This window comes from Lissotriton helveticus, chromosome 1_1 (assembly GCF_964261635.1).
Source record: "Lissotriton helveticus chromosome 1_1, aLisHel1.1, whole genome shotgun sequence".
Taxonomy (NCBI): Eukaryota; Metazoa; Chordata; class Amphibia; order Caudata; family Salamandridae; genus Lissotriton; species Lissotriton helveticus.
Window position 1 is genome coordinate 1,180,619,679 of NC_136057.1, and position 27,523 is coordinate 1,180,647,201.

The 27,523-nt window shown below is 43.6% G+C and overlaps 1 protein-coding gene across 6 annotated transcripts in view; it reads right to left on the bottom strand.

Moving 5' to 3' along the window:
* PHTF2 (putative homeodomain transcription factor 2) overlaps window positions 1-27,523 on the bottom strand; it is a 488,580-nt gene that overhangs the window by 122,508 nt on the left and 338,549 nt on the right. For all 6 annotated transcript variants that reach the window (XM_078679193.1, XM_078679174.1, XM_078679164.1 and 3 more), the window contains 2 exons: window positions 20,795-20,953; window positions 7,958-8,176 (listed from right to left, as the gene is read on the bottom strand). In XM_078679193.1, the coding sequence (XP_078535319.1) occupies window positions 7,958-8,176; window positions 20,795-20,953 (378 nt within the window). The remainder of the gene's footprint in view (window positions 1-7,957; window positions 8,177-20,794; window positions 20,954-27,523) is intronic.

A 27,523-nucleotide genomic window follows, 5' to 3' on the forward strand; every position in this document is an offset into this window, starting at 1 on the left:
CACTCAAGAGCTTAAAGCAGCCTAGTGGGGAAAGGGAGAGATTAACAGTGATATACAGCATGGACGAATAAGGGCAATGTAAACCGCTAACAATCAGGTTACCCTCGCCCAAGAGAGACAACCAACACAACTTCCATGGGATGGCACTCCAAACATTGAGGCCAGAGTCATCAGGCAGGGTGGTTTTCCCTCCTAAAGCAATTGCCCCTCCCCCACCCCCACCCCCAAGAGATTATGCAGAATTGAGCAGGCAGCATCACATCGTGAGAAGACATGTTTCCTGTCCTCACAGTCCACTTTCAGTGGGACCGGGTGTCTCTCAGATGCATCAATCCCGTTGACCACAAGTGGTTTCCAAACTACCATTAGTTCCTTGAGCCTAGCCAACGAGTAAAGGCTCGTTCTGGGAAAGAGGAGGGAGGATGCTACACACAGACTGTCCCCTCAGGGCTGCATCCAGTATTATTTGTGTCCGGGATCGCCATTGCATTTCCCCCAAACTCCTTCCTTCCTTATTCACAGGCCACTTACAAGATCTATGCACTCCTTAGTGTCTGTACTTGGTGCTTAGTTTTAGGTTGAAAACTATGGTTCAGTCCCAAGACATCAGTGATAAACGACACCGATTGAGATCATCTTAGTCCAGTAACCCTTGACATGCCACAGGACCTCCCTTGTAGTGCACAGTACCTTTCGTTGATGTAATGTTTGTGGTGCAGAGTGTGCCTGCGTAGGTAGAACGCCTCAGGGAGACCACACTCCATTTGGGCTGTCATCGGTCAGGCCCCAGGCATTTAGAAGGCATGGACCACACAATGGCCAGACTAGCTGATGTTCTTTAGGTGTTTAATGCGCAGCTGCAGATGAGTAAAGGCAGAACCAGTTGAAGAGGTTACGGACTGTGGGGTTGCAGTGCTTGATCTTCAGTGAATCTTGCAGCTTATGAATCTTTCTCCAGCTCCAACACACAACGTGCCACCCAATCAAGTAGGAGCCCACACCTTTGAAGTACTTGGCTCCTGGCGCTAGCCTCTCTGTTAATGTGGATCTCCTTCAGCACTTTGACTTGGTTCTTACTTAAGACTGTGGAATGCAGTCTGATTTTTACAAATGTCTCATGGATTTGCAAGGCTCAGATCTTGTAGGGTGAACTTGGGCTGGAGTTCTCTGAGAACTTCAGCCCTTCGTTAATGTGGGGGTACAAACTTGTGGTCACCCTGCAGTAGCTTCTCAGCAACTTCCAGGCTTCACATTTGCAAAGCAGTGCATATGCCTTCCTGGTGCGTAGCAGATGTCTTCAGCTTGTCCCCATCTCCACTTCTGAGAAGTAGCTTCCTCATGCAAGGGCACATCCAATGTCCCTCCTGAGCAATAAGTCAGCTTGGTTCCTCAAAGCAGAGTTCAGAAAGTATTTTCCAGCAATAGAACGCAAAGATCCCATGATTCGGGTCCTGAGCCTGACAAGGGAATTTGGCAGCAAGGGGACTTGGAGGTTTAGACCCCAACCAAATAGTTTTTCTGCCACTTCTGTAGAGGCACTGGAATCCTGTAGACAACTTTAGGCACACTGGCTGGAAGACTCTCCCCAAGTTTATACTAAAATGGCAGACAGGAGTTGTGTAGATCAGTAACTAAAGTCTGAAACCAGTTCTGAGCAGTTCTGTCCTTCTGCTTATTCCTCTCACACTGATTCAGCCACAGTCTTTGTCCCTAGGTGTGAGGAGGAAGGTGGGATGGAGGCGTGAGTCTGTACACAGAAGAAACCCAAAACAACAGCCTAAAAGCAAGGGAAGCATCACTACTTAAGTATGGTTAACCTGCAGGAGTAGCCCGTCCTGAGAACGAGCTATGATATGGGCAGTAGGAAACTCTCTAGCTTCAAAGGAGGCCCTCTCTCTCCTCTCCTTAACACGTCTCAGTCTGAATCATTACAAAGGATCTCTAAAATGTCCTGGGGCGAGCCCTGCAATTTGCATCTGCTGTTGGGTGTGCTTCTCCAAGCCGCCATCTTATGCACCATCTGAATGTAGCCACCTATGTCAAAGAGGGAATCTCTAGACTCACTAACCAGTACACATACATGCGACATGCATGTACTATATTGGTGGGCAAAGGAAATGGTTGCAGGGTACTGACAGACCACTTTAAAAAGAAATTGTGGGAGAAGCCAGTAAGTGACTTTCTATGACATGGGCAGGTGAAAAAAAGAGACCTGCCTTGCCACTATAAAAAGTATCACTGCCATGACTGTCAGCCCACCTCGACCCAGTAAGCTGATGGTAGTTGTGCTCAGTAAAAAGGGCACACAAAGTGCGACCTATAGATGAAAGAGCTGTGCTCTAGGTCTCAATCCGTTTCACAAAAGTACAACATGACGGTTGTGTGTGCTGAGGCAGGGGTCAAAAAAGCTGCAGCTTGCTATTATGATTTCATGATTTCGGCACACTTTCCCTAGAGCCAAGCAGGGGACCTTTCTCAGTCTCAACAGTAGTCAAAAGACAACTCCACACATTCTTAGATGAACAGAACATCTTTAACTCCGAGTCATTATTTTTCCCACCCTTCATAAAAGGAAATAAGCATCCAGAGAACTAATGCAGTTTAGTAGACTGCTAAAGGTCTGGCATACTTATATGAATGAACCATTTGTATTTTACATAACACACCACAAAACCTTACTGAAAAGACTGCACCCGCGCTGCACTCATTGGCTGAGGATTCCAACCACTGCCTGAACTGCCTCACATAGATAACGTGCTATATGCAGTAAGAATCTTGTGTATTAGGTAATGTGCACTAAGCCCTTCAAGAGCATCCAATGGCCATCCCAGCTATCCCTTATTCATCTGTGTGACTGCCTTTTCTTTGTAATCACTGCACTCACTAATCCTGACTTTTGAATTCCTCTGCTATTACCAATGCTCTGTGAACAACAGCAGTAAACTAGTGTATCCAGATACTGCCTCATGATAGATTCACTGACTGATACATATTGATGTCCAGATACATCATTTTTTACTTAAAAGTATATATCATACATTTTTACAGCCTGTAAACAAATTGGCTGAAAGAAGGATAAATGTTAGTGGAAGTGTGCCTGCTCAGGTGTGATTCACAATATCAAGCCTAATGTGCTTCAACTCTTGAACATGTGCATTTAACTATTTGAAACGTATTTCTCTTTATCACTCCAAAGCTTGTCATTGGCTGGGCACTATTTTCTAGTGGCCAGGGAGTCTTCTATTTCATGTTGCTCTGAGGTGCAATTTTTGTGAGTCAGCAGGCATCTTGAAGCCATGAAGCAGTATAATTCCTGGAACAAGGATTTTTTTCCACAGCTGCTAAATTTTCAGCCTGCTTGTTTGTGGCAGTTCATGTTTGCAGTGAGCTTATATTTAACCTATATCTTCTGTGTAACACTGTGTGACAAGCTATGCTAGCACGCATGTCACTATACTGTTGCTAATTACAGAGAATAGTCATTTTCTACAGACTAAGGCACTAGAAATCAGAAACATCCTAAAATCATAGTAACTTACTACCCTTTTCAAGTAGGTATTTGGAAAGCTTTGCCACACCAGGAGCCAAATGGACATTGCCTGATGTTATGTTTTATTATGAAACTGTGAACTAAATGTTAGGCTCTTGGTAAGGTGCCTGCTGGGCAGTAGCCATCATGTAGCAGTGAACTCTCTTAAAGAGTTCTCCTATGTAACATTTTAGGACCAAAAGTAACTACATCAAGCAGTGTAATAAAATGTCTATTGCTTACAATTTATAGGGATTTCGAATTGGTCCTGTGTGCAGTAGTGCAACCAGCAGAGCCCCGATTCTCTATTATGGATAGTCCATTCAGTCTTGTTGTGTTTAGCATCCTATAGCTTAAACAAGACTCCACTCTCACCTTGAATTTACAAACGTAGGGCTAGAATTACCAGACTGCAAAGAGAAAAGCATGACTGACTGACAAGTTACACTGGACATGGGAAAAACTAAGTGTTCTACATACCAAAACACGCTGCATGAACTAGCCACATACTTTCCAAGTCTCTAACTTAAAATTAGCTATACCAGATCCTGATAATCAAAATAACTAAAAGGTACATACCCTTGAATGTCAATAAATGTAATAACTATTATGTGTACTGGACTATGTGTTTTATGTTCAGATGAAGTTCTATTTTTTATTCCTGAAGACCAATATCCACTGTGAGGGATGGGGACACGAAATTCCAGAGTGGAGCTGTATTGCCTGAACTATATCCATATATTAAAGTTATCTGCTGGGTGCCCTTTTCACACTCTAGGCAAGAGGAGTGTTCCAGCCCAGAACAAGCGTCTTACAGAGATAGGGATAGGACCATGGCAAATATAGGCTTAGGAGTAAGAACGTTGTGGCACTAGTTTAAACCCCAGGTGATAAATGCAAAAAAACCAAATGAAGGACGGAATGTTGAACAATGCAAACATTCACCGCCAGTCACAAGGATCTGGGGTTAATCCATTGTTCTTTTGCTAACCACACCACCCCAGTTTGGACCCAGCCATATGCAAATCAGTCTTGACCCTGTCCCTCATGGGAACAGTCCAGCCCAAACTGCCAAGCCAGGTCCTCCCTGGACCGGAAACAAGAATATTGGGACCACCTCAATTTTCATGAGCCCATCCCAAAGTGGAATGTGAAAAAGTTGAACCTAACCAGAGACTACAGGCCCAGATGGCTTGACTCCTGCATTCTAAAAGAACTTCTTTAAGTTTCTGCTAATCATACCCTCTATCATGGAAGCATCAGTGTTCATGATATTTAAATCAGGGAAGCATACTCAGGACCGTGGGTCTAAACAGGCCCGTATTCCTTCTAAACAAGCTATCAACCTGGGTGACAAAACTAAATAAGGCTAATGACAACAAAACCAAACGCCTCAGAAGGGATGTGGTACTCCTCTCCCAAGAAACAGAATGTGCCTTTGAAAGGATAAACCAAACCCCTTTTCTGTTAGCAATTTCTACTGATCTGCTAGCGCAGAGCAGTTGGGTAAACAAAGATATTGCAGGGATCAGTGGGGAACAAATTCCTTCAAGCTAACAACATTTGGTGGTTTCACTCACAAACTTTGAAATTTCCCCCCTAATACTCTGAGATAATTATGTCTTACCGGGAGCCAGAAATTCAAGGTATAAATACTTCAGCATGATGAAGAAATAACGTCTGATAAAATGAATTCTTTCCAATAGTGCACCAAATTGTTAAAATAGTTTGTGATCTTTTTAACTCCGAACATTCAGGGTATATAACAGGCTGATTACGCAACACTGCTAGGATAGATGGAGCAAGAGCTGCGATGTGGCACAACTTAACCCATGCATGGATTTTCAGGATAGCGTTGATCAAAATGATATTCTTAGTTTGATCTATTCCAGTGGGTGGAGAGGCAGGGGACCTCATTATTTGGCAGCAGTCACTTCTATTCAGAGACAGATAGTATGTCTGTGATACGGAAATGACATGGAAGTCACACCACATGGACACAGGAAAATGGCCAATGCCAAGAGAAGATCGCAACCTAGTTATAGTTTGAGCGTTTGCAGGTAAAATTAGGCAACCAGTCCTGGAACATCACTTTCAAGTGGAGGAATCTGTAAGAGGCAGGAGTAAAGACCATCAAACGACTGTCTAATAGGGATGCTTGGACATCCCAAGAGAAGCCTGTAGAGCACATCCACATATAGCGCTAAAATGCCACACTCGTACCTACTGCCCAATCTAAGCTGTCGATCTTGTCCAAGCCAGAGCAATAACAAATTTAGCGGCAACACGGCCATCCTGGATAGCTTGGGTTCAGAGTCGCCCGGAGGTCGCCTAGGACTGCTAGTAAAACACGGTCCACCATGTCCTATAGGGCACTGGCGTAGCAGCCTAGACGTCAGCTAGAATTTACTGATCACAGAGCAAGGCTTGTGGAAGAAAAGATGTGCTTGCTAAATGTCTCTAATCTCTTTCAGGCGTGATGGACCACCAAGACCTCTGGAAATGGTACAATGAGTAAGACAGTCAGGGTCACCTGGCGTCGGTTGATGGCACCGAGCTACGTACCTATTAACTAGTGGCCCTGAACACTGAGATTATCAGTGCAGTCTACAAGAAATGCTAAGAGGTTCTGTAGGTGCTGATCATACTCGAATACTGTTCCATACGTTTTCAGATCCAGATTGATTCTTAGAAAATACTCACAAGGTGAGGAATATGTGGTTAGAAGAATCCTTCAGAAGAGAGAGAGACGTACCAGGCAAAGAAGTGTTTTGAAACAGAAGACTAGGAGAGGGAAGTACAAGTGGAACACAGTTCACCCAAAGAGAGATGTGCTGCATTCCCTTACGCCAAGGTCCAAGGGGGTCGGCCATAGTCCCATTCAAGTACTACAGAAAGTTATCACAAAGTTGTTCAATTGGTGACACGGACCTGTTGCATGACCATGCACTATTAGGTGCACTACCGAAGGTGTGGGGAAGCGGCATGGGAAGAGGTCACTCTTTAATTTCAATGGAAACAGTAGCATTGAAGCAAGAAACTTGCATAAAAGGTGGTGGGACTGGTACCTGAATAAGGGTAATCCTTGAGAACTGATACCAGCCTGTGTTCTGATTTCTTAAAGGAAATCTAACTGTTGAATAGTGGGAAACTCATGAGCGACGCTAGAAGCTGAAGGGGAGAAACCGAATGAGAACCACAAGAAGAGAAAGAAAGCACAGCGGGAATTACAATTTGAACTGCCTGATGGTGGAGGATTTCTAGGAAAACTGATTACAGTTAAATATTCAACCTACTACTGACCATTTATTAAAATAAACGGCCTTTAGAACTCAGTTTGGTTGTTTCCTGACTGCTACTTGCTCATACAAAGGCTTACAGAAAACTGGGAATACACAGAGGTTAACAACTACTTTGACAAGGGTAAGATTAAAACCTTTGAGTAAATAAAGAGGGAATCTGGAGTAACCGAAGAGAAAAAGATTCTGATTCGTGCAAGTTCGACTCAGCGTCTTTTTGCTGGAGAATGTGGACTCAGTGGTGTTGATCTATAAGTTGCTCAAGGATGAAGACAATGTAAATTAATAGGAATTTCAGGCTCATGTGAAAGAGGGCGCACAGATAAACCGAAAAGAAGGCATCTAACTTCTGACAAATTACACCATGTGGCTCACAATAGATCAGGCCACTGCTGGAGGGTGTGGATCCAAAGGCAAGATATTTTATTTGGCTTTGCCAACACCTGCATGATTTTTGGGCCAAAGTGTTATGAGAACTAGAGAGTGACAATGATCATATTTCCGTACAACCTAAGGGTTGTTGTTTTAGGCTGACTGCAACAAAATCCATCATCCACCAAAACAATAAGCAATCTCACACAGTGTCTTAAAAAGCGAAGTAGAGCTTCCTAAGACACTTAGAATAGGTATAGGGAAGGCACTAGTGTTGGATGAGTAACTTCATAGAATCTACTACTAATACGAAATGGAGAAAACTGCTGCCAATATATATGGCAAAGATAAGAAATTTGGCAACCTATGTGCATCAATATTACCATTCTGAAGAAAGACTTAAAGGCAAAGCCTTGGTCAAGAGACCGAGAGTGCTTAATAGTTGCCTTCTCATATTAATTTACCATCATCTTGCCAATGTGTCCAATGATGATCTGCCTAAATCAGCATCACTCTGGTTGGGGAAAAGGCTGGATACATGTTAAAGAAACATGGGAGGGAGTAAGGGGTATTGTTAAGAGTATGAAGGTGGAAATATGAACAGTAGACAGAAAGGGGGTTAAAGAGGCCACAATGGCGACAGTTAATTGGGTCACAGCCTTGGTTGATTGAGACGTAAAAGTTACAATTAGACAGGAGGGTGTAAATAACATGCTACTGCAAATTATTGATTTCGGCCACAGAAAGCAAGGCTAACCTGATGGAAGGGGTCATCTCGGTATTCCTTTTTTACACACGGATTGATATGGGTGGTTTCTACATCCGTCTCACTGGTGCAGGAGGAGCGGCACTCTGCACAGTGCAGGAGGTCTTCCCATAAGACATCCTCTGTTTCGGATTCTGGCCTTGTACTCTCCGAATCCAGTCTTGAACTTGAACAGCGAGAACTGCAACTGGTCCCAGATTTCGGTGCATCCTGAAATCGACACAGGCAGGTGTGATAAAATATTTCGTACTCTTAATACAAAACCCTACTAACCTCTCTAAAAGACAGTAAGATGTAGGTTGAAAACAATAACAGTATTCATTCATGCATTTCAAAAATTTAACCTAACTAGTAGACATTAAAAATTATATTAGCATCAATATGCATCAAATCAGACACAGACTTAGGCAATAGAATAGGCCACATATGTATGTGGTGAATATCTTTTGTTGTGATTTACATAGAGATTCTAGGTTAGGACCAGAGGCAAGGATTGTTCATCTTACTTTCTTCATTTTATTATCTGGTGCTACATAAATCTACAACACAATAACTCAATGGACCACATAATCCATGAGTCCATCAGAAACATATCTAGTAAACATCCAATCAGAGATGAGACCCTCCAAGACTACAATCCTCAAGAGAACAGCACCAGTTTCTTCGCTGCTCAGCAGCAGGTTAAATGATTTTGTGTTCAGTGAGGACATTTGATTGTGATTTGGCTTGCAACAGTATTTACTTTGATACTTTGTTTGTGAGAATTGCCATATTATTCCTGATAACTTTGTTTATTCAGCTGTTTTAATTATTCCCCTTATCTCTGAAGGTAGGTCCTGCTCATGGACAGCTCGACTGATCAACCGCACTTGTGAGCAATGTGGAGTATGTTTTGTGGCTCTTTGATGCAGGAGACCCACCTACCTACATGAGGTGCACTGACAGGATGCCGAGGTGGGGCCTTAACTAACCTGAAATAACAGGGCTGCAGGAAATGGAGGAGTGCAATAGATCTCCAGCCCACCAGGGGGTTCTGTAGGTGGTGTAAAATGCTGAATATGCTACTTACCAGTATGCATCTGTTCTTGGCATGTAGGGCTGCTGACATTCATATCTTGTGCATAGATCGCCGTCTAGTGTTGGGTCCGGATGATTGCACATTGTTGTCCTGGAAGAGTCTTCAAAGTATCACAAGATAGGTGGCTCCTCCCCTGGACTACAGTGTGCATGGGCATCGACTCCATCCTCAGATTGTTTTTCGCCATTGTGGCAAAGATGGAGTGTAACACCGTGAGTGATGACCATGCTAAGAGTAATTGCAAGTGCTGCAGCTGCTACAGGCGCCGGGGAGGAGGGCGGCGATATGAATGTCAGCAGCCCTACATGCCAAGAACAGATGCATACTGGTAAGTAGCATATTCAGTTCGAGGCATGTTGGCTGCTGAATTCATATCTTGTGCATAGAATACATAGCAGTCCCTCCATTAGCGGCGGCCGCCTGTGCCAGCTGCAGCAGTTTGAAAAAGTGTTTTTAGAACAGCCTGCCCTACAGCTGCCTGCTGTTTGGAGTGCACATCTACACAGTAGTGTTTTGTAAACGTGTGTGTGGTAGACCATGTGGCTGCTCTACATATGTCTTCTAAAGGAATATTTCCAAGGAAAGCCATAGAGGCCCCCAACTTTCGCGTGGAGTGGGTCCGTGGGGGAACCGTTAATGTGCGCTTGGCTTTTTGATAGCAAATTTGAATGCACTTAACGATCCACCTGGCTATACCTGCTTTGGAAATGGGGTTGCCTTTGTGTTGTGGCGAAAAGGCAACAAACAGTTGTTTCGTTTTCCGAAAATGTTTGGTCCTATCTATGTAGTACATTAGAGCTCTCTTGACGTCTAGTGTGTGGAGCTTTCTCTCCGCCACTGACTCCGGATTTTGGAAGAACACTGGCAGTTCTATAGTCCGATTGATATGGAACTGCGAAACCACCTTAAGAAGAAACTTAGGGTTAGTACGGAGTACCACCCTGTTTGAGTGAATCTGTATGAATGGTTCCTGGATAGTTAGTGCCTGGAGTTCACTAAACGCGTCGCAGCAATGTGATTGCTATTAGAAAAGCCACTTTCCACATCAAGAACTGAATCTCGCATGAGTGTAGAGGCTCAAAAGGTGGACCCATCAGTCTGGTGAGGACCACATTTAGGTTCCATTCAGGAGCTGGTGGGTTCCGGGGAGGAATAACTTGTTTGAGTCCCTCCAGAAAAGCTTTAATGGCAGGTACTCTGAAAAGCGAGAGATGCTGCCTGTTTTGGAAATAAGCTGCTATTGCGGACAAATGTATACAAATGGAAGCATAGGCCAGATTGCATTTGTATAGATGTAACAGATAACAAATGATGTTGTGAGTAGATGCATCCAGCGGGTTGATGTTGTGGTCTGCACAATAAATGACAAACCGCTTCCATTTTGCCGCATAACATGCTCTGGTGGTGGGCTTTCTTGCCTCTCTTATGATATCCATACAGTCGGGAGGCAAGTTGAGGTAGCCAAACTCTAAGACCTCAGGAGCCAGATCGCCAGGTTGCGCTGTTGCGGATCTGGATGCTGAATGTCGCCATGGTTCTGCGTCAAAAGCCTGGGTGTGAGGTGCAGCCTTTGATGCAACCAGGATGAGTGTCATTGAGTGTTGCTTCAGCTTGCGTGCCACCAGCGGTATTAGAGGTGCTGGGGAAAAGCGTACGCAAATATGCCTGACCAGTTCATCCATATCGCATTTCCCTGCGACTGTGGGTGTGGAAACCTGGCGGCAAAGCTTTGGCATTTGGCGTTTTCTTTTGTGGCGAACAGGTCTATCTGCGGATGACCCCACTGCTGGAAGTACGGGTGGAGTACAGATGGATGTATCTCCCACTCGTGCATTTGGTGGCTGTGCCTGCTGAGCAGGTCCGCCATCCGATTGTCCTTGCCCGGGAGGTGTTCCGCCATGAGGAAGATGTTTCTCTGAATGGCCCACTTCCACATGCTCTGAGCCAGATGAGACAACTGTGGAGAGTGTGTACCTCCCTGCTTTTGTATGTAGTACATGGCCGTCATGTTGTCCGTCTGGATCAACACAACCTTGTTGCACAGATGTACTTTGAATGCTTTCATTGCCAATAAGATAGCCATCAGTTCTAGAAGGTTGATGTGCATCTTCTTTTGCTGCGCTGACCATAGTCCCTGCACTGTGTAGTGGAGTACATGAGCTCCCCATCCCAGGAGAGATGCGTCCGTTGTCAGAATAATCTGTGGCACAGGCTCTTGGAACGGTCGGCCCTTGCAAAGGTTTTGTGGATTCCACCAATGCAGAGAGTTGTATGCACGACCGGTCACCAACACTAGGTCTTTCAACTGTCCGTGAGCCTGGTTCCACTAAGCACTCCTGAAGCGGACGCATATGTAGTCTCGCGTGCGGAACTATGAAGATGCAGGAGGCCATCATGCCTATCAACTGCATGAACACTCGCGCTGGAAGCAAGTGTTGTGGTCTGAATTTTTGTATCAGCATTTGAATGCTGTTGATTCTCACTGAATTTGGCTGTGGTTTGGCTGCCAGAGTATCTATTGTTGCGCCCAGATACTGCTGTACGTGGGCGGGCTGAAGGTGGGACTTTGGATAATTCAGTGAAAACCCCAGATCGTGAAGAAGGTGAATGGTGTGGGACATGTGGGCGGCACACTGCTTGGCCGACTTCGCCTGGATAAGCCAGTCGTCCAGATAAGGGTAGACGTGAACGTTCTGTCTCCGTAGGTGTGCAGCCACTGTCGCTAGGCACTTTGTAAACACCCTGGGTGCCGTCGTCACTCCAAAAGGGAGGACCTTGAATTGATAATGTTGATTTTGAATGGTGAATCTGAGGTATTTTCTGTGTGACGGGTGTAGAGGAATATGGAAATATGCATCCTTTAGATCTAATGTTGCTAGGAAATCTCCCTGACTGAGTAACGGTAGAACCTGCTGTAATGTGAGCATGTGAAAGTGTTCTGACAGGATGTACTGGTTTAGGGGCCTGAGGTCCAGTATGGGTCTGAGGGACCCGTCCTTTTTTGGGATTAAGAAGTACAGCGAGTACACCCCTGTACCTCTTTCCTCCACAGGCACGAGCTCTATTGCTCCTTTTTGCAGCATGACGACTACCTCCTGCTGCAATAAGTGCAAATGCTCTGTGGACATAGGACGGTGTCTTGGGGGTATGTTGGGTGGAGTGGATGTTAACTCCAGACAATAACCGTACTGGATAAGCTTCCTCATCCACCTGTCTGTAGTGATGGATGTCCAGACTGGTAGGAACTGTTGCAGTCTCCCCCCGACTGGTGTGGCATGGTCGGGGGGCAGTGACAAGGCGTCACTGTTTGTTAGTGGCGGAGGATCGGGAGCTGTTGTTTCCACGACCTCTGCCCTTGGTGCTGTTTCCACGATAGCCACCTCTACTTTGTTTGGTGTAGGTGACTTGAACTTGAACTTTAGGTGGTTTGCGCGACTCCTTTACCGTATTGTGTCTGCTGTGACAGCTGGCCTCTGGAAACTCCTCTATTGTTTGAGCGACGAAAAGAACCACCCCTGAACTGCTGGGACTGTAGAGCCCCCATACACTTTGCAGTCTCAGTGTCCTTTTTGATCTTTTCTAAGGTGGTGTCCACCTCTGGTCCAAATAAGTGATCAGGGTTTACAGGCTGATTTAGTATGGTGGTTTGTATCTCGGGCTTGAAACCGGAGATTCTCAGCCAGGCATGTCGGCGCAACATTACACTTGTGTTAATTGCTCTGGTCGCGGTGTCTGCTGCGTCCAGCGCACACTTGATAGATGCATTTGATATAAGCTTCCCTTCCTGTTTGAGCATCTCTGCTGCCTCCTTATATTCATCTGGCAAGTGTTGTAACAGGGTTTCAAGTGTATCGTAATGAGCCCTGTCATATCTGGCTAAGAGTGCCTGAGTGTTGGAAATGCGCCAGATATTGGCCGCTTGAGCTGCTACCCTTTTCCCTGATGTTTCTAGCACTTTAGATTCTTTGTCAGGGGGAGGAGCATCACCCGTTGTTTGCGAGTTTGCCCTCTTCCGGGCATTTGAAACAACCAGAGAGTCCAACGGCAACTGACCCTTGATATAGGTAGGGGCCCCAGGTGCTGGTTTGTACTTTTTCTCAATCCTGGGGTTTATTACCCTTGCTCTCGTGTTTACTTTAAAAATGTCTGCAGCATGTTTTAAGACACCCTTTAGCATTGATAGAGTCTTAACAGTTCTCTCCGAGGTGGAGAAGGTGTCAAACAAAAAATCCACTTCAATAGGGTCAGCATGGAGCTGGACATCATGATTTTTGGCTGCCCTTTCAATAAGCGCATTAAACGCCGCTGAGTCTTCAGTAGGCGAGGTTTTTACAGCATACACCTGACTGTCTGGGGCAGTGTGTGGATCTCCTGGGTCAGCAGCGTCAGCCCAGGGTTCATTGTGATCTTCAGGATCAGTGTCTATAGGATAACTGTACTCCTCATTGTCACCTTCCCCTGTCTCCACATCCGAGTAAGTTGGCGAGATAGGAGCAGTGTCTTGGCCATGTCGTGAAATAGGCTCAACAAGAAGAGGTGATGTAGTAGAATCCTTCTTTTTTAATGGAATTTTATATGACTCCATAGGCTGTTCAGGGGCAATCTTTCGTTTATAAATAGAAAGTCTACCCCTGTCTGCGTCGATGAATTGCCTCGACTGCTCTTCAAGCGGGGGCTGTCGATGCTTTGTGACAAGTTCCGCAGTTATAGGCTTCGGCCCTGTGGACACCTGCTTGGACGCCTCGACGGCCGTTTTAGGGGCGAAGGCCTTAGGTACCACTTTTGGCGGCAGTGTGAACTGGATGGGCGCCGACGTTTTTTGAGGTTTAGTGGCAGGCTTCGGTGTTGGAGTGTTTTTCGGTTCGACAGTAGAAGCCTTCTCTTTAATGCGTTTCAGCGATTCCGACACCTGCTTGGAGAAGGAGGCGGACGGCTGTGTCGACTCGACGGGTTCCTTCGAGGCACCGCCAGGTGTGGGCTTGAGGTTTGTACCGCTTTTAGCCTTATCCGCTTGGCTCGTAGAATCTAGAACCTTCTGAGCTCCGAGTCCTTTTTCTGTGTCGACGGCCTTCGGCGCCGACAGTTTCGGGTCGACGGCCTTGACCATTTTTTTCTGTGTCGCAGTCTTCGGCTCGACACCCTTCAGCGACCTCACCGGGTCGATAACACTTTTATGCTTCGTCGGTGCCGATAGTTTGGAGGACTTCGAGCCGACCAAAGCAATACGCACTTTTGGTTTCGATTGTGCCTCTAGTGCTTTTGGTTGTGTAGACACCGATGCTTTCTCTTTCGGTTTCGATCGGTCAACCAGTGGCTCACTAGAAATGTCCGTAGCCGGGCCCTGAGGCGAGGCTGTAGAACTAAGTGTACGATCTCGGGTAAGGCCATGTGGCGATCCCTCGACCTGAGCCTTATTGAGTGTTTTGGTTTCGGGCCCCGTACCAACGATCGGGTCTTGCTCTTTGCCGGAGCTATCTTCTACGGCCCCAAAGGCCACATCGTCGTCTCCTACTTCGTCGACTACGTCTTCAATATCGACCATCTCGACATCTGCGTCGTAGTTGGAGTCGATCTCCGATGCAGGATCAGACTCTTGAACTTCCTGCTCGACTCCTACATCCTCTTCGGTATCGAAAATGTTCACCGGGTCAGGTGCCGTCTGCCGGGCCTCCTTGCACGCTGCGCGTCGAAGTCGAATCGTCTTCTTGGAGCGGAAACGAGAACAAGCCATACAGCTGGCTTCATCGTGATCCGGAGACAGGCACTTGTTGCACACCGGGTGGACGTCGATATGAGGATATTTTGAGTTGCAAACGGGACATCTCTTGAAAGGGCTCCGTTCCATGATGGTTCGTCGATAAGGCCTCTGGCGTCGACCGGGCCTTCAGTGCCGAAAAGCCACGCGGCTCCCCTCGAGGTTCGGCTCGGAAACCGAGCTGGAACAAGAACTGGGCACCGATCGCAAGACAATACAGACGATAACTAAAGGCCTTTTGACCAAAAAGAACGTTTTCTATCGATTTCGAACTTGAGTTAACAAATATGCATCCGAACCCGATGGCGGAAAAAAACAATCTGAGGATGGAGTCGATGCCCATGCGCACTGTAGTCGAGGGGAGGAGCCACCTATCTCGTGATACTTCGAAGAATCTTCCAGGACAACAATGTACAATCATCCGGACCCAACACTAGGCGGCGATCTATGCACAAGATATGAATTCAGCAGCCCACATGCCTCTAACAGTTCTTTCCGCTTTTGTTCTAGGGCCACAGTGGACCCATTATTGGGGGGGAAGAGTGCAGCTTCGAAAATATTGCTAAATGCATTTGATCTATTTTTTAAACAAATATGTTTTGTTTCCAAAAGTTCTAACATAAAACTTTTTGAAAATAAAGATACTAAAACATAGGAGACACCAATATATAATAATTATACAGTGCACATAGGTATATAAACTCTACAATACAAAGACATCTGATTCTAAAATGGTAATTACTATAAGACCTTTTGAAAATAATGATGCTAAAAAAATGGTTACCTGCAGTACACCCCAGAGTCCATGGAGAGTCTTTGATTCAACTTGAAATACCACCGACGCCTGAATATATTTTTGATAGGGAGTAAACCTCTATCTGACATCACGTGGGTATTGCCGACCCCTGGAAAAACTAGGGCATGGGTGCCTGGGTCCAGTGGGAAATTTCATACCGGTTTCATTGGGCCTAGGTCATAATACAAATATTAATACTGGGAATACAGCCCCGATCTCTACGCTAGGGTATAGATAACATGATCTCCTCGAGGAGACAAAGTGAAGTCTCCTCAGTCTTTGAGCTCCTGAGAAGAGAGATGCTGCTTTAACCCTCGCTAAGGAACAATTTAAGACCCATCAGACTCACAGAACACAAAGGAGCTCAAACTCTTTCCCGCAAGAAAAAAAGGAAAAGCGACACAATAGGTACCACAGACGCCTTTCAATGTCTTAGAGATGCATTTTTGCAGAAGCACACCTATGCGCATAATCCCCAGGGAAGATGAGCCTGGGATTACCCCGAATGAGGAGAAAACCCCCTTCCAGTAGGGGATCCTGAAGAAGGAGATGGCTCAGATGATCAAGGAGATGACTTGCGAAAGGTAGCTGGCCGGAGTCGATCCTGGCACCCAGATGACGGCCCAGACAGGAAAAGACCCCAGAGGTTTCATCTGGCAAAAGGGGTCAGAGACCTTGGGAGATCGGGGTCATGTCACCCGTGATCCTCACAGTGACTGCCACCAGAAAAGGTGGCAAAATGTGTCACCAATAGACTGAGGAAACTCCTGGACAAGGAGGAGAGGGGCCGGCTATGGGCAGAGTGTCCCTTGACAGCAAAGTCACACTTACTCCCTTGATAGATGGTAAAAACCAAGTTCATGAAGGATCCCCAAAAAGGGATAAATGGACCCTGGAGAGTTTGTCAGGACAAGCTGTCCCACATTCCTGGTCGACTAACAAAGACTCCTGACGTGACTGAAAAGGCCAAAGAAACTGGTAATCTGATTTCCCCAGGGATATTATTGTATTGTCAAGAAAAAAAGAAACAGGACCATACAGCACTCCCAAAAGCTTATTACGTTACATCTATTCATATAAAATGTCTTAAACTAATATCATGGATCTGTCAATCAACGATCTTATATTTTGAATTTTTCCTCATTCATTAGTATGTAACAATCAATTTTTTACAACAGACTCCAAATTATGGACCCAGACCCGATGTTAGACTTCCAAATCTTTATTTTCATAAATATAAAAAACTTTCCAGCTCACACCGCCGACACGTGTTTCGTCTCAAGGAGACTTTTTCAAGGCAAGAATAATGAAAGTGGAAACGTAGTGTTAAGAATCTTGATCAATTGACCCGTGTCGCTCAAAGAAAGGTAAGAATTGGTAATGATGGTCACGTCTGCCACCTGGGTGCAATCCCAAGAATAATGAAAGTGGAAACGTAGTATTGGGAATCTTGATCAAAATAACCGGTGTCGCTCAAAGAAAGGTAAGAATTGGTAATGATGGTCACGTCGGTGGCTACCGGCAGTGGAGGTCCGTAGACTGTTGGCCTATGAAGAGAGACTTATCAGGGTCTCGGATTGCCTTCGCAACACAGCAGAGCAAACTCCACGCAGTAATAGTTATTCACTTATAAAAACTGAGAATTTTGACCTCTATTACAATATGTCAAATTGATATCCAGTAGGTGATTTGTGGTAGCCGAATACGACTCCGTCTTCCCCAGATATTTGTGGGATTACACCCAGGTGGTAGACGTGACCATCATTACCAATTCTTACCTTTCTTTGAGCGACACAGGTTATTTTGGTCAAGATTCCCAATACTACGTTTCCACTTTCATTATTCTTGGGATTGCGCCCAGGTGGCAGACGTGACCATCATTACCAATTCTTACCTTTCTTTGAGCGACACGGGTCAATTGATCAAGATTCTTAACACTACGTTTCCACTTTCATTATTCTTGCCTTGAAAGTCTCCTTAAGACGAAACACGTGTCGGCGGTGTGAGCTGGAAAGTTTTTTATATTTATGAAAATAAAGATTTGGAAGTCTAACATCGGGTCTGGATCCATAATTTGGAGTCTGTTGTAAAAAATTGATTGTTACATACTAATGAATGAGGAAAAATTTAAAATATAAGATAGTTGATTTACAGATCCATGATATTAGTTTAAGACATTTTATATGAATACGTAATAAGCTTTTGGGAGTGCTGTATGGTACCGTTTCTTTTTTTCTTGATATTGGCACATTTGTGCTCTGTAACATCCTAGGTGGTGGATGTATTTCAGGCCATAATAGCACCTCTTCGAATGATATAAACACAAATTTGTCTAAAATACTTCACGTAAAACGATCTTTTGAGATATGTATTGACATTATGTGCGGACGTTTTCTCCTTTGATGGGGAAACACTACCACCAATCCTTTTTAGAATATTATTGTATTGTATTGCAATTGCATTTATATAGCGCTTACTACCCCAGACAAGGCGTCAAAGTGTTTTTTGGCTAGTAGCACGCTACTCTAGAACCCAAAAAGGATTAGTGGTCGACATGCCAGTCTGTTATTTGTATTAAAAAGGATTATGGGGGGATAGAAGAGGGAACAGTCTAGAAAGTGTTTATTGGGAGATCATAGTAGTAGGATGAGGTTTGGGATGAGTATAAGGAGAGATGGATGAGAAAAGAATCTCTAGCGATGCATTAGGGATATCATAGTAGTAAAATGAGTTTTGGGACGAGTCAAAGGAGGGATAGGTGAGGGATGATTTTAGAGGAGTTGTTTGGGAGATCATAGTATTAAAATGAGCTTTGGGGTGATCTAAGGAGGGATAGAGGGGAATAGTCTAGAAAGGGTTATTATGGAGATCATAGTAGTAGAATGAGGTTTGGGATGAGTAAGAGAGTGGAGGTAGAGGATATATTGAGAGAGGTATAGGGTGAAATATAGGATAGTGCATTGGAGACAACATGGCTAAAACATATTTGAAAAGACAATATCGCTTGCATAGACAAGACCTATTTGCTCTGCCAATGCTTGTTTTAATGTAACTTTTTATATACCATTGAATTATATGACTGTGATTATCTTACTTGCGCAAAGAGCAACATTTTTTTTAGGAAATGCAAACTGCATCCTTTTTACCGAATGTCAAAGCTCACTTGTTATAAGTCTGCAGTAGGTGCAGTGGCTTAAAGAGGTCTCTTTGGAGACTCCTTCATAAAATAATTAGGGACATTTTTCATTACCCTTTCGTCACTGGACAAAGTCCAGCAATCAATAAGAAAAGGGTTTGGACAAAAGGTTTTTGGTGAGGGGGTAGAGGCATGGTGCACTCAACTGTTTGGTTTTTCTTCCCAGCCTACCAAAGAGGCCAAGAGCTCAAACATGGTATCCAGGTGCAGCACCAGAAAATATTTGGAGGATTCTTCACATGTCAGGTGCCAAACGTGTTTGAGGGGGAAGAGGATAATTCCGGGATGCTTCCAATGCCCCAGGAGGATCCAGATATCTTATTTGTCTCCAACTACAAGTGGGAGGGATACTGACCCCCTTTCTTAACAGGGGACAAGTGGGTCCTACAAACAGTTACAGGGTTTAACAGAGTTCTCCAGATTGTGCCTTCAACAAAAGACCCAGACCCTTTCTGTTCTCTGGCAAAGAAAGTTCACTCATTGACCAGGAGGTCGAAGCTTTCAGGAGTGTAAATCAGGGCCCTGCAGCCTCTGCGATGCAGGGGCATCCCCATCCTTGCAGGAGCCCTGAACCCTTCAAAGGGAGCACCAGATTCAGCCCAATGCCAATGATTATCTATGAGAAAGGGGAGACACGGGGGCACACATCTCATATCCATTTTCTATTTCAATGGGAATCCAAACCCAATGATTTACATCTCACCACCATGTACTTTCCTATATAATGGCCAGCCCATTCCCATCAGTGTCCCTATGTCCTCAATTTCAGCCATGACTGTACAGAATCTGTGGCCATTTTTCTCCTGTCGTTTGACAATTCAGAACGCCAGCAGTCTTCTCTACTTTTAAATGACAACCTGGGCCCATTGTCTGCTGGAGTGCGTTTCCTAATAGCCTGATGGGTTCACCAGGTCGCCTCCTGATATAAGATTTCACCAGAGCCTCTTTTCTGGGCCTCTTGAACTATTCCAGTCCATGCTACCCACTGTCAGGGGGCCCACACCTTAGCTTTCTCCGCTTTCGTAGTAGGCACTCTGGGTCTGTGCTATGGCTTCTTCAGATCAGGCTGGAAGAACATAGCCAATACCCATACCTCCCCACTTGGCCTGTTGTCTGAATGATCATCTCACTGCTGCACTGGAGCTCTGACTGCCTCGGTTGTCCAGCAGATTCCCACCCTACCACCTACATCCTGTTGGGTGAGCCCCACGACATACTGGTGTGTCTCAAAGATGGCCTGCCCTACTCTCTAACCGTTTATACAAATACACAGCTCTTCCCTTGGCTCACCTGTGGCAGGCCGGTTTGCTCACTGATCTTGGCCTGTCAGATCCTCTTTCCAGCTATCTCCTTCAGCAAAGTGTCAAGGAGAGCTCTTTTTAATTTCACAGACTGCTAAATGAACTCTTACCACCACCATCGTCATAACATGCATTCCTGTGCCAACCCAAGGCTGTGCTTCTCCAGAATACCCTCAGATTATGTTAGGGACCATGTATATTTCTGGATCAAGGCAGAGTCAAATCAGCAGCCTGATGCAGTCAATCAAAAATCATCCCCAACACAATTTCTATCTTAAATTTGCTGCACTTGTCTGGACAGCCGAGGATCCTCTTGAAGATACATCTAACTCAGTGTTGCTAGGAAATGCACCATGGTTTTATCTGCTTAATAAACAATTTATTTTCAACTACTGTTTTTTTCACACATCTTTGAAAATATAGATGGATGCAATTTCTTTTTTATTAAAACAATTTAATACAGACATGTCTTGATAACAAAAATTGTACAGTAAAACTTTGCGAAAATAAAATAAAAGTAGGAGAAACCAATATATAATTATAGTGTGCCCACATAAATATAGAACCCTCAATACCAAGACATATGATTCCAAATTGTTCATTACCATAAAAGCTTTTCAAAATAAAGATACAAAAAAAAGGATAAATCAAGATTTAATAATTTTACAGTAAATGCATGCATATAAAATGAAATTAGCTCACTTCAGTAGTGTAATGCTTCTTATAAGGGTGTAATTTCCTGTTCCGAAGCACACTTTCGCTACAAGCACGATCCACATTCCGGCGGTGTGTATAACCAGTTTCAGGGTCCTCTTCACTCGAGACTTCATCTGAGACATTGGTGACTATTCTTTGTGCATCCTAAAAAAAAACACAAAAAGCTACTGTCAAGTATCTTTGCAATATTCCTTCTCTACAATGAGTGCTGCATACTTGTCTTAACAACTCTGCTTTTCTGGAATTGTTCTGCTTGCCTTGGTTTTTAGACTGAATAAACAGTTTCAAACTGGACGTATTGTACAAATATTTAAAAAATGTGATAAAAAATAAATACAATTGAATGCCAGCGCAGAGGCCTTTGTGTATTTTTATTGCCTACAAAACGGCTTTTTGTGGTCTGAAAAGCCCTCACAACTCTATTACTATAAAGATGTTCGACTGGACTTGTGACTTCAACCATCAGGAGAACTATGGCATTTATTGTGCTGCTAGAGACTTGAGGGAAACTTAAAGACAAGTGGTTACAATCTTATCAGGTTGACTAAGCCTTGCATCCTTATGAGACTTAACAAATGAGTGCCTTAAAGTTGTGAATTAAAATGCATTTATTGAGAGAATTAATTGGCTTTTGTAATGATAAATGTGCCTGCTTGCAACAGTACATATGGCTACTGGGTACAAAGCACTGTTTCCCATGTGTCCATGGTGGGAGTACCGAATGTCACATGGCCTGCGGGTCCTGTGACCAGTGGAGAAAGTACCCGATTACAAATCCTGATTTCTATGGGAGAATCAGGAAACTTTTGTGGGATTTAAACGTTGAATTAACTAACTTCAATGCTTTTTTGGTGCTCAGAGTTTTTGCTTTTTTTTTTTTTTTAATAACAGGCTTTGGACATCTACATTACTTTGTTAGATTATCGAGCAGAAAAGTGAGAAGTCCTCAATATTTTGAGTTCTCCAGTTTGCTGATTTTGGTGGTGAGGGAGACACCTGGAGTGATGTTTTGATTCAAATAAAGTAAAGCCAGACGACAACTCTTACTTCAGATGGATACACGACAGCATGAAAGGGACAAACAGTTACAAATTAATACTCTTTCTTGCTCGTTCTGACAAAAGATTAGGCCCCACAGACATTTGAGTGGCCTGTCACTCATCTCAAAACACCACCATCAAAAGTGTGACAAGCTACACATTTCTTAAGGCCTCTTGATGTAGATATTTAACAGATTTGATTCAGGCCTCATTTGTTTAGTGACTCTTCTATAATAAATAGACCCAAGTTATAGAATTCCAGTAGAAAATCTCTCTAATCTCTCAGACCTATAATCATCTGCCATCAACTGTCCAGTTTCTCCAAAACCTGGTATGCGAGGTCATGGAAACCGGAGACCAGTTCAAATTATTTCATTTAAGTTCCATGTAGTTAGAACCAAATAGTAAGTAAAGTATTAGTGAGAAAAAATAGCAGGAGGCAAATGGATAAAAAAAGTAAACATAACATGGTAAAGTTTGGGATTAGAGGAAGAGGCCACGTTAGAGTGGGGGTTCAAGCTTAGGTATTGGGTGAAAGTTGGATTATGTTTAAGGTTAGGAACAGTGATTAATGTGTAAATAAGTACACAAGCCCAAATTGTTTTGTTTGAAGCACAATACCAAATGAAAGGGCTCCTGAATACCAAAGGTGCTTAGCTTTCATTCCACCTCATCCTCTTTCTCACAACTGGAACACAAAAGCACTATTAGGCGAAATCGACAGGCAACACGCTTGACAAATCATTTCCTCACCATGAAGCACAATGTTGAAGATTTGAAGTGGGTAGTACTCGAAAAACCTTTCATTCCCCAGCATGTTAGTGATGTTACTCACTATTTGTTTGTGAAGGAACAAAAGTGGATTTTTAAACTAAATTGTGTCACTGGAGGGCTACACGATGAGATCCCGTGGGTCCATATTTGATGATTATTACTGACAACTGTAGCAACTCTCATGGCTGTCATAAAATTTCTGTAGTTGTGAGTATCCAGTCTTCATAGATTGACAATTTCTACTCACAATAGCAACATATACAGTTTTATAAGAGTCAGTGACTCTGTTGTGATCCTTCTATGAAGGTTTTTTCCTTCTATGAGCTTTTGCTGTCCATCAACTAACTAAGGAGACAACGATCTTTTCCTCTCCCAATGATCTCCAATGGCAACTATCAACATCTCATTGGGCCATTGTGTGAATACTTCTTCTCCACTGGCCATCCACCTAACCAATAGCGAGCCTTAGCACTTGCAACGCTGCTCACGATCTACATTGGTAGTTCCCTTTACCGTGTTGTCATATTCTAAGATGTTTTTTCATTTTTTACATCGTTTCCATTCATAATGATTGTTTTCGTACTTTTGATTTTTATACTTTGCAATTATGAAAACAAAATACCACGATAAAACATGATCTTGGACGCCTCTCTTGGCTCTCATTGGACAATGGGGCTAATACTCCACCCCCACTGGCCAGCGCCTTAACCAATAGCGAGTGCTTACACACGCTGTAAATCTATCAGAGGTTGTGTTTCTACTGAGGGACTCCTCGCGAGCAACGGTTTGTTTTCGGTCCGATGGGATTCAATGAGGAAAGTCCCATACATCGCAGATGGTCTGTGCTCAATTGAAATTTTGCTCAATTGCAACTTTGCAAGTATGAAAATAAAACACCACGACAACACATGACCTTGGACGCCTCTCTTGGCTCTCATTGGACGATGGGGCTCATACTCCATCCCCATTGGCTAGCGCTATAACCAATAGCGAGTGCTTACACACACTGTAAACCAATCAAGAAGCCGTTTCTCTACTGGCAGTCTGTGCTTAATTGCAGTTCCCTCTCAGGTACGCCTAACCTGTATTTACACGGATCTCCCTGTCCGTCTAGTTACCTTCCCCTCGACGCAGTAGGAGCTTGAGGTACCGACGGACAGGTGAGTGTGCTAGAGGCTACAAACATGGGAGGCTTATACTCTTAACCTCATACTGTAACAGCTAGGTGGTTTACAATTTAAGTCTCGATGGCCACATTTTTATCTTGAGAACTTCGTTTTTAATAAGCTAAGTGACTAAAAACTAGTTATCTTGACTTGCAGTTCTCTCTTCATAGATCTGTTACCTTGTTTTTGCAGATCTCCTATTTGCTTAACCAAATAGGTGCCATTCAGGTTATTGAGCCTATTGTCAGGCCATGTTTGTTAAACAACTACAGACGCAAGCCGTCTTTTTCTTTTCACAAATTGAACTGATGAATGTCTTAACACCTTTCTGATCATCGGCTGGCTAGGCCAGCGAGGACTGCTGTTCTGCATTTCTGCCTTTCTGGAACACCAGGAGATCTATGAAATGGATCCATATCATACATAAGCTGATGTTATATTTTTCTCCTTCTTTCCAATTTCTTTAGAGCGGGGCCTCATTACCTGAGCGAGCGCCAGGCGAGGTGAGGCCACCCCCCAAGTAAATTTTGGGTGAGTGATTACACAATGAACATTAACTGAGCAATGACTCTGTGGCTGCTATATGTCTCATTACATATATGTTGTTTTCATATTTACACAATTGATATATGTGTCTGTCTTTACTATTTTTGTGTTTTAGGAGCGGATTAATTTTTTACACACCATGACTTCATTTCCTACCACAAAGTATACACACGTATGGTAGGTTTATTGCTTTTGCATGGTATGTACTTGGTACTTTTTATTATTTTTCACAGTTGCAGTAGTGTTACAATAGGTCCTGAAGAAAGCCTTTTAGGCTGAAACATGTCGACCAACTAACTCATCTATGGATGGTAATATTTGGTTTCATCCATCCACACTCTGCTTTTAACCTTGTCAAGATGGTGACCGCCAGAATAAAATTAGTCATTAGGCACCATGCTAGTCAATTTTAAATCACCACTTTCTATTTAGCACACACTTTCTTTGAGCACTGCAACTTTTTCATCTCCCACAGCTCATGATACACTGCTGTCTGGCTTTCCATCACTGGTGGATCCAATACTAGAGTTCCCTCACACTCTCCCACGGTGAGGTACCTAGTGTATACCAGTTTGTATTCTAAAATCCCAGATGATGATGCTCTGCCAATGGGTGGGCTGATGGGTTTACTTTTCCTATTTCTTGTTCTTCCCCCTTTTCCACACTTATAGTTCATACATACACTCTTCCAATAGAAAACAGACACTTTCTAGCCAATATAGACCGATAGAACCCCTGTGTGTTTCTTAAAAAAAAAAGTAAACATAACATGGTAAAGTTTGGGATTAGAGGAAGAGGCCACGTTAGAGAGGGGGTCAAGCTTAGGTATTGGGTGAAAGTTGGATTATGTTTAAGGTTAGGAACAGTGATTAATGTTTAAATAAGTACACAAGCCCAAATTGTTTTGTTTGAAGCACAATGCCAAATGAAAGGGCTCCTGAATACCAAAGGTGCTTAGCTTTCATTCCACCTCATCCTCTTTTTCACTATTCTCACTTTCTCTCTTCAGACATTGGTCAAAGTCTGGTGAGGAAAAATAAGTTCTGGTCCCCAAACGAGGTCCGGCCTACCATCTACAACTACCAGCACAAAGTAAGAAATCATTAAGGATATGAAAATACATTTTAGCCAAAACACAGATTTTACCAAATTGAATCAACCCTTACTGTTTTAAATGATTTTTTATTGAGGAAAAAGACAAAAAATTCACTTTTTAATGCTATCGCTCTAATTAATCCATATTTTCTTCCCCTTCTCCCACTCCCTTTGAAAATCCTTTGCCCTTGTTACACGATACACTGACATCCAGCTTGCTACAACAAATGCAGAGACTCCTAATTGTTTTCCTCTCCTATTTATCCCTCTCACCCCTGTTCTCTATGGTTGTTGAATAGTTACGCACATTCACTGATTAAGGACAGAGCAGAATGATATAAAACCGTTACATAAACTGCAATATAACGGACATTTCTGAGTTATATTAGTACAATTTGATATGAACCATATGTAATACAAATGAAATGCTTCAAAGTACTCACACAAAATTATAGGCAGTAACATTGGCAGGAAGTGGGGGAGGAAGAGTAAGGCTTACAGCTTCTGAGCAGCAAAAAATAGGGTCTTTTGGTGACTACCAACAATAAGATGGACAAGCTCAATCAGTCTTCGAGAATGTCGAACCCACTTGCAGAAAGCTACAACAGGTGCTGGGTGGCAGAGATTACCTTAACATGCAAAGACATTTATTTATAGCTGGTACAAGCAAACCCCCCCTTGGTAGCTAAGTGAAATGCAACTATGAAGACACACATTTACAAGATTCCTATAAGAGAAGTGACCCTCCTTGAAAAACAAATCTTTAATAATAGACAATAAAGAGTCCAACTGTAGAGGACATTTCAATCAGAGTAGACAGAATTAATCTGCTTCAGTAAGGCAGGCTTGAGCCTCAGAGATGGTCCTAGTTGCATCCTGGCCCAAGGAGAAAATAGGTGAAAGGTATTAGCCAATTGAGCTAACATAAAGGAATAAGACTTTGAGCCCAAGCGCTAAGTTACAGCAACCAACTTTGAGTGCCAACCGTCGAAAGTAACAAGGTACATTATCTGACTGACCTAATTAGGACCTATCTTATTATCTTTAATCAGTCACTAGTATAAGCATGTTGATCATTTTAAAACTAAAAACAATGGCAGAATTTAGTACAGACTTGCTTTTGATACACAGAAGCAGGTTTCAGCATTCATAGAAAGCTAACGATTAGGCTTGAATTACTCAATCAGGAATTAAGCCATGCCACGTAGGAAAGGTACAAAATCAATGTGATGAAATGAGTACATAAATTAATCAAGGCCATTGGCAATTGCTCAGGCCAGATGCCAATCCGCTGCGTTTCAGCTAGTAAATCACTTTAGGTAGAGACCAGCCATATGCAAATCAGTCTTGACAATGCTCCAGCAAATCAGTCCAGCCTGAACTGCCAGGCCAGGACCCCTCCGGGAGGCAACATAAGCCACCCCAGACTGGTCTACTTAAGCCTTGTCAGTGATATGCAGCTTAAGGCCTCTGGCACGGAAAGCATGGGGCTTACATGTGGGTATACCGGTTCTGCAACAAAAACAAGTGGAAGGAATGAATCTCAGTCGCTGGCGAACCATCACCAGAGACCAGCCATTTGCACATCAATTTTGAGACATCCCCAGTGGGAGCAGTACAGCCCGAGCGGTCACACCTCAGTCTGAGGTAGCTTGTAGTCCCTAAACAAACTTTGCAACCTATTGCAGTATTTAAAGACATGTTGCAATGAGTAGCTGACACTGCTTGGAACGCAATAGAACAAACTCAGTTGGGAAGATCTCAGTTTTAGAAAATGACAACCATTAAAGATAAAATGTTCTTAATACTGTTATGAGTCCCAATGTACCCCAATATAGGCCTAGGTAGTTGCGCGACCTTTTGCCTACATTTCTCCTACCTTACTCTACATAAAGGCTTTGGCGCTGACCTTTTACCTAGTTAGGTGCCGAATAAATGTCGTGTTGGGGATCTGTACAAATGAAGTTTTAACTGTTATATCATGTATCATATTCTATTAATTGATGGTAAGTTTTTAACCTTATGTACTTTTATGGATAAAAAAAGATTTCAATAAAGTTTTAGGATGATGATGAAATGTGTTGGTTTTCTTC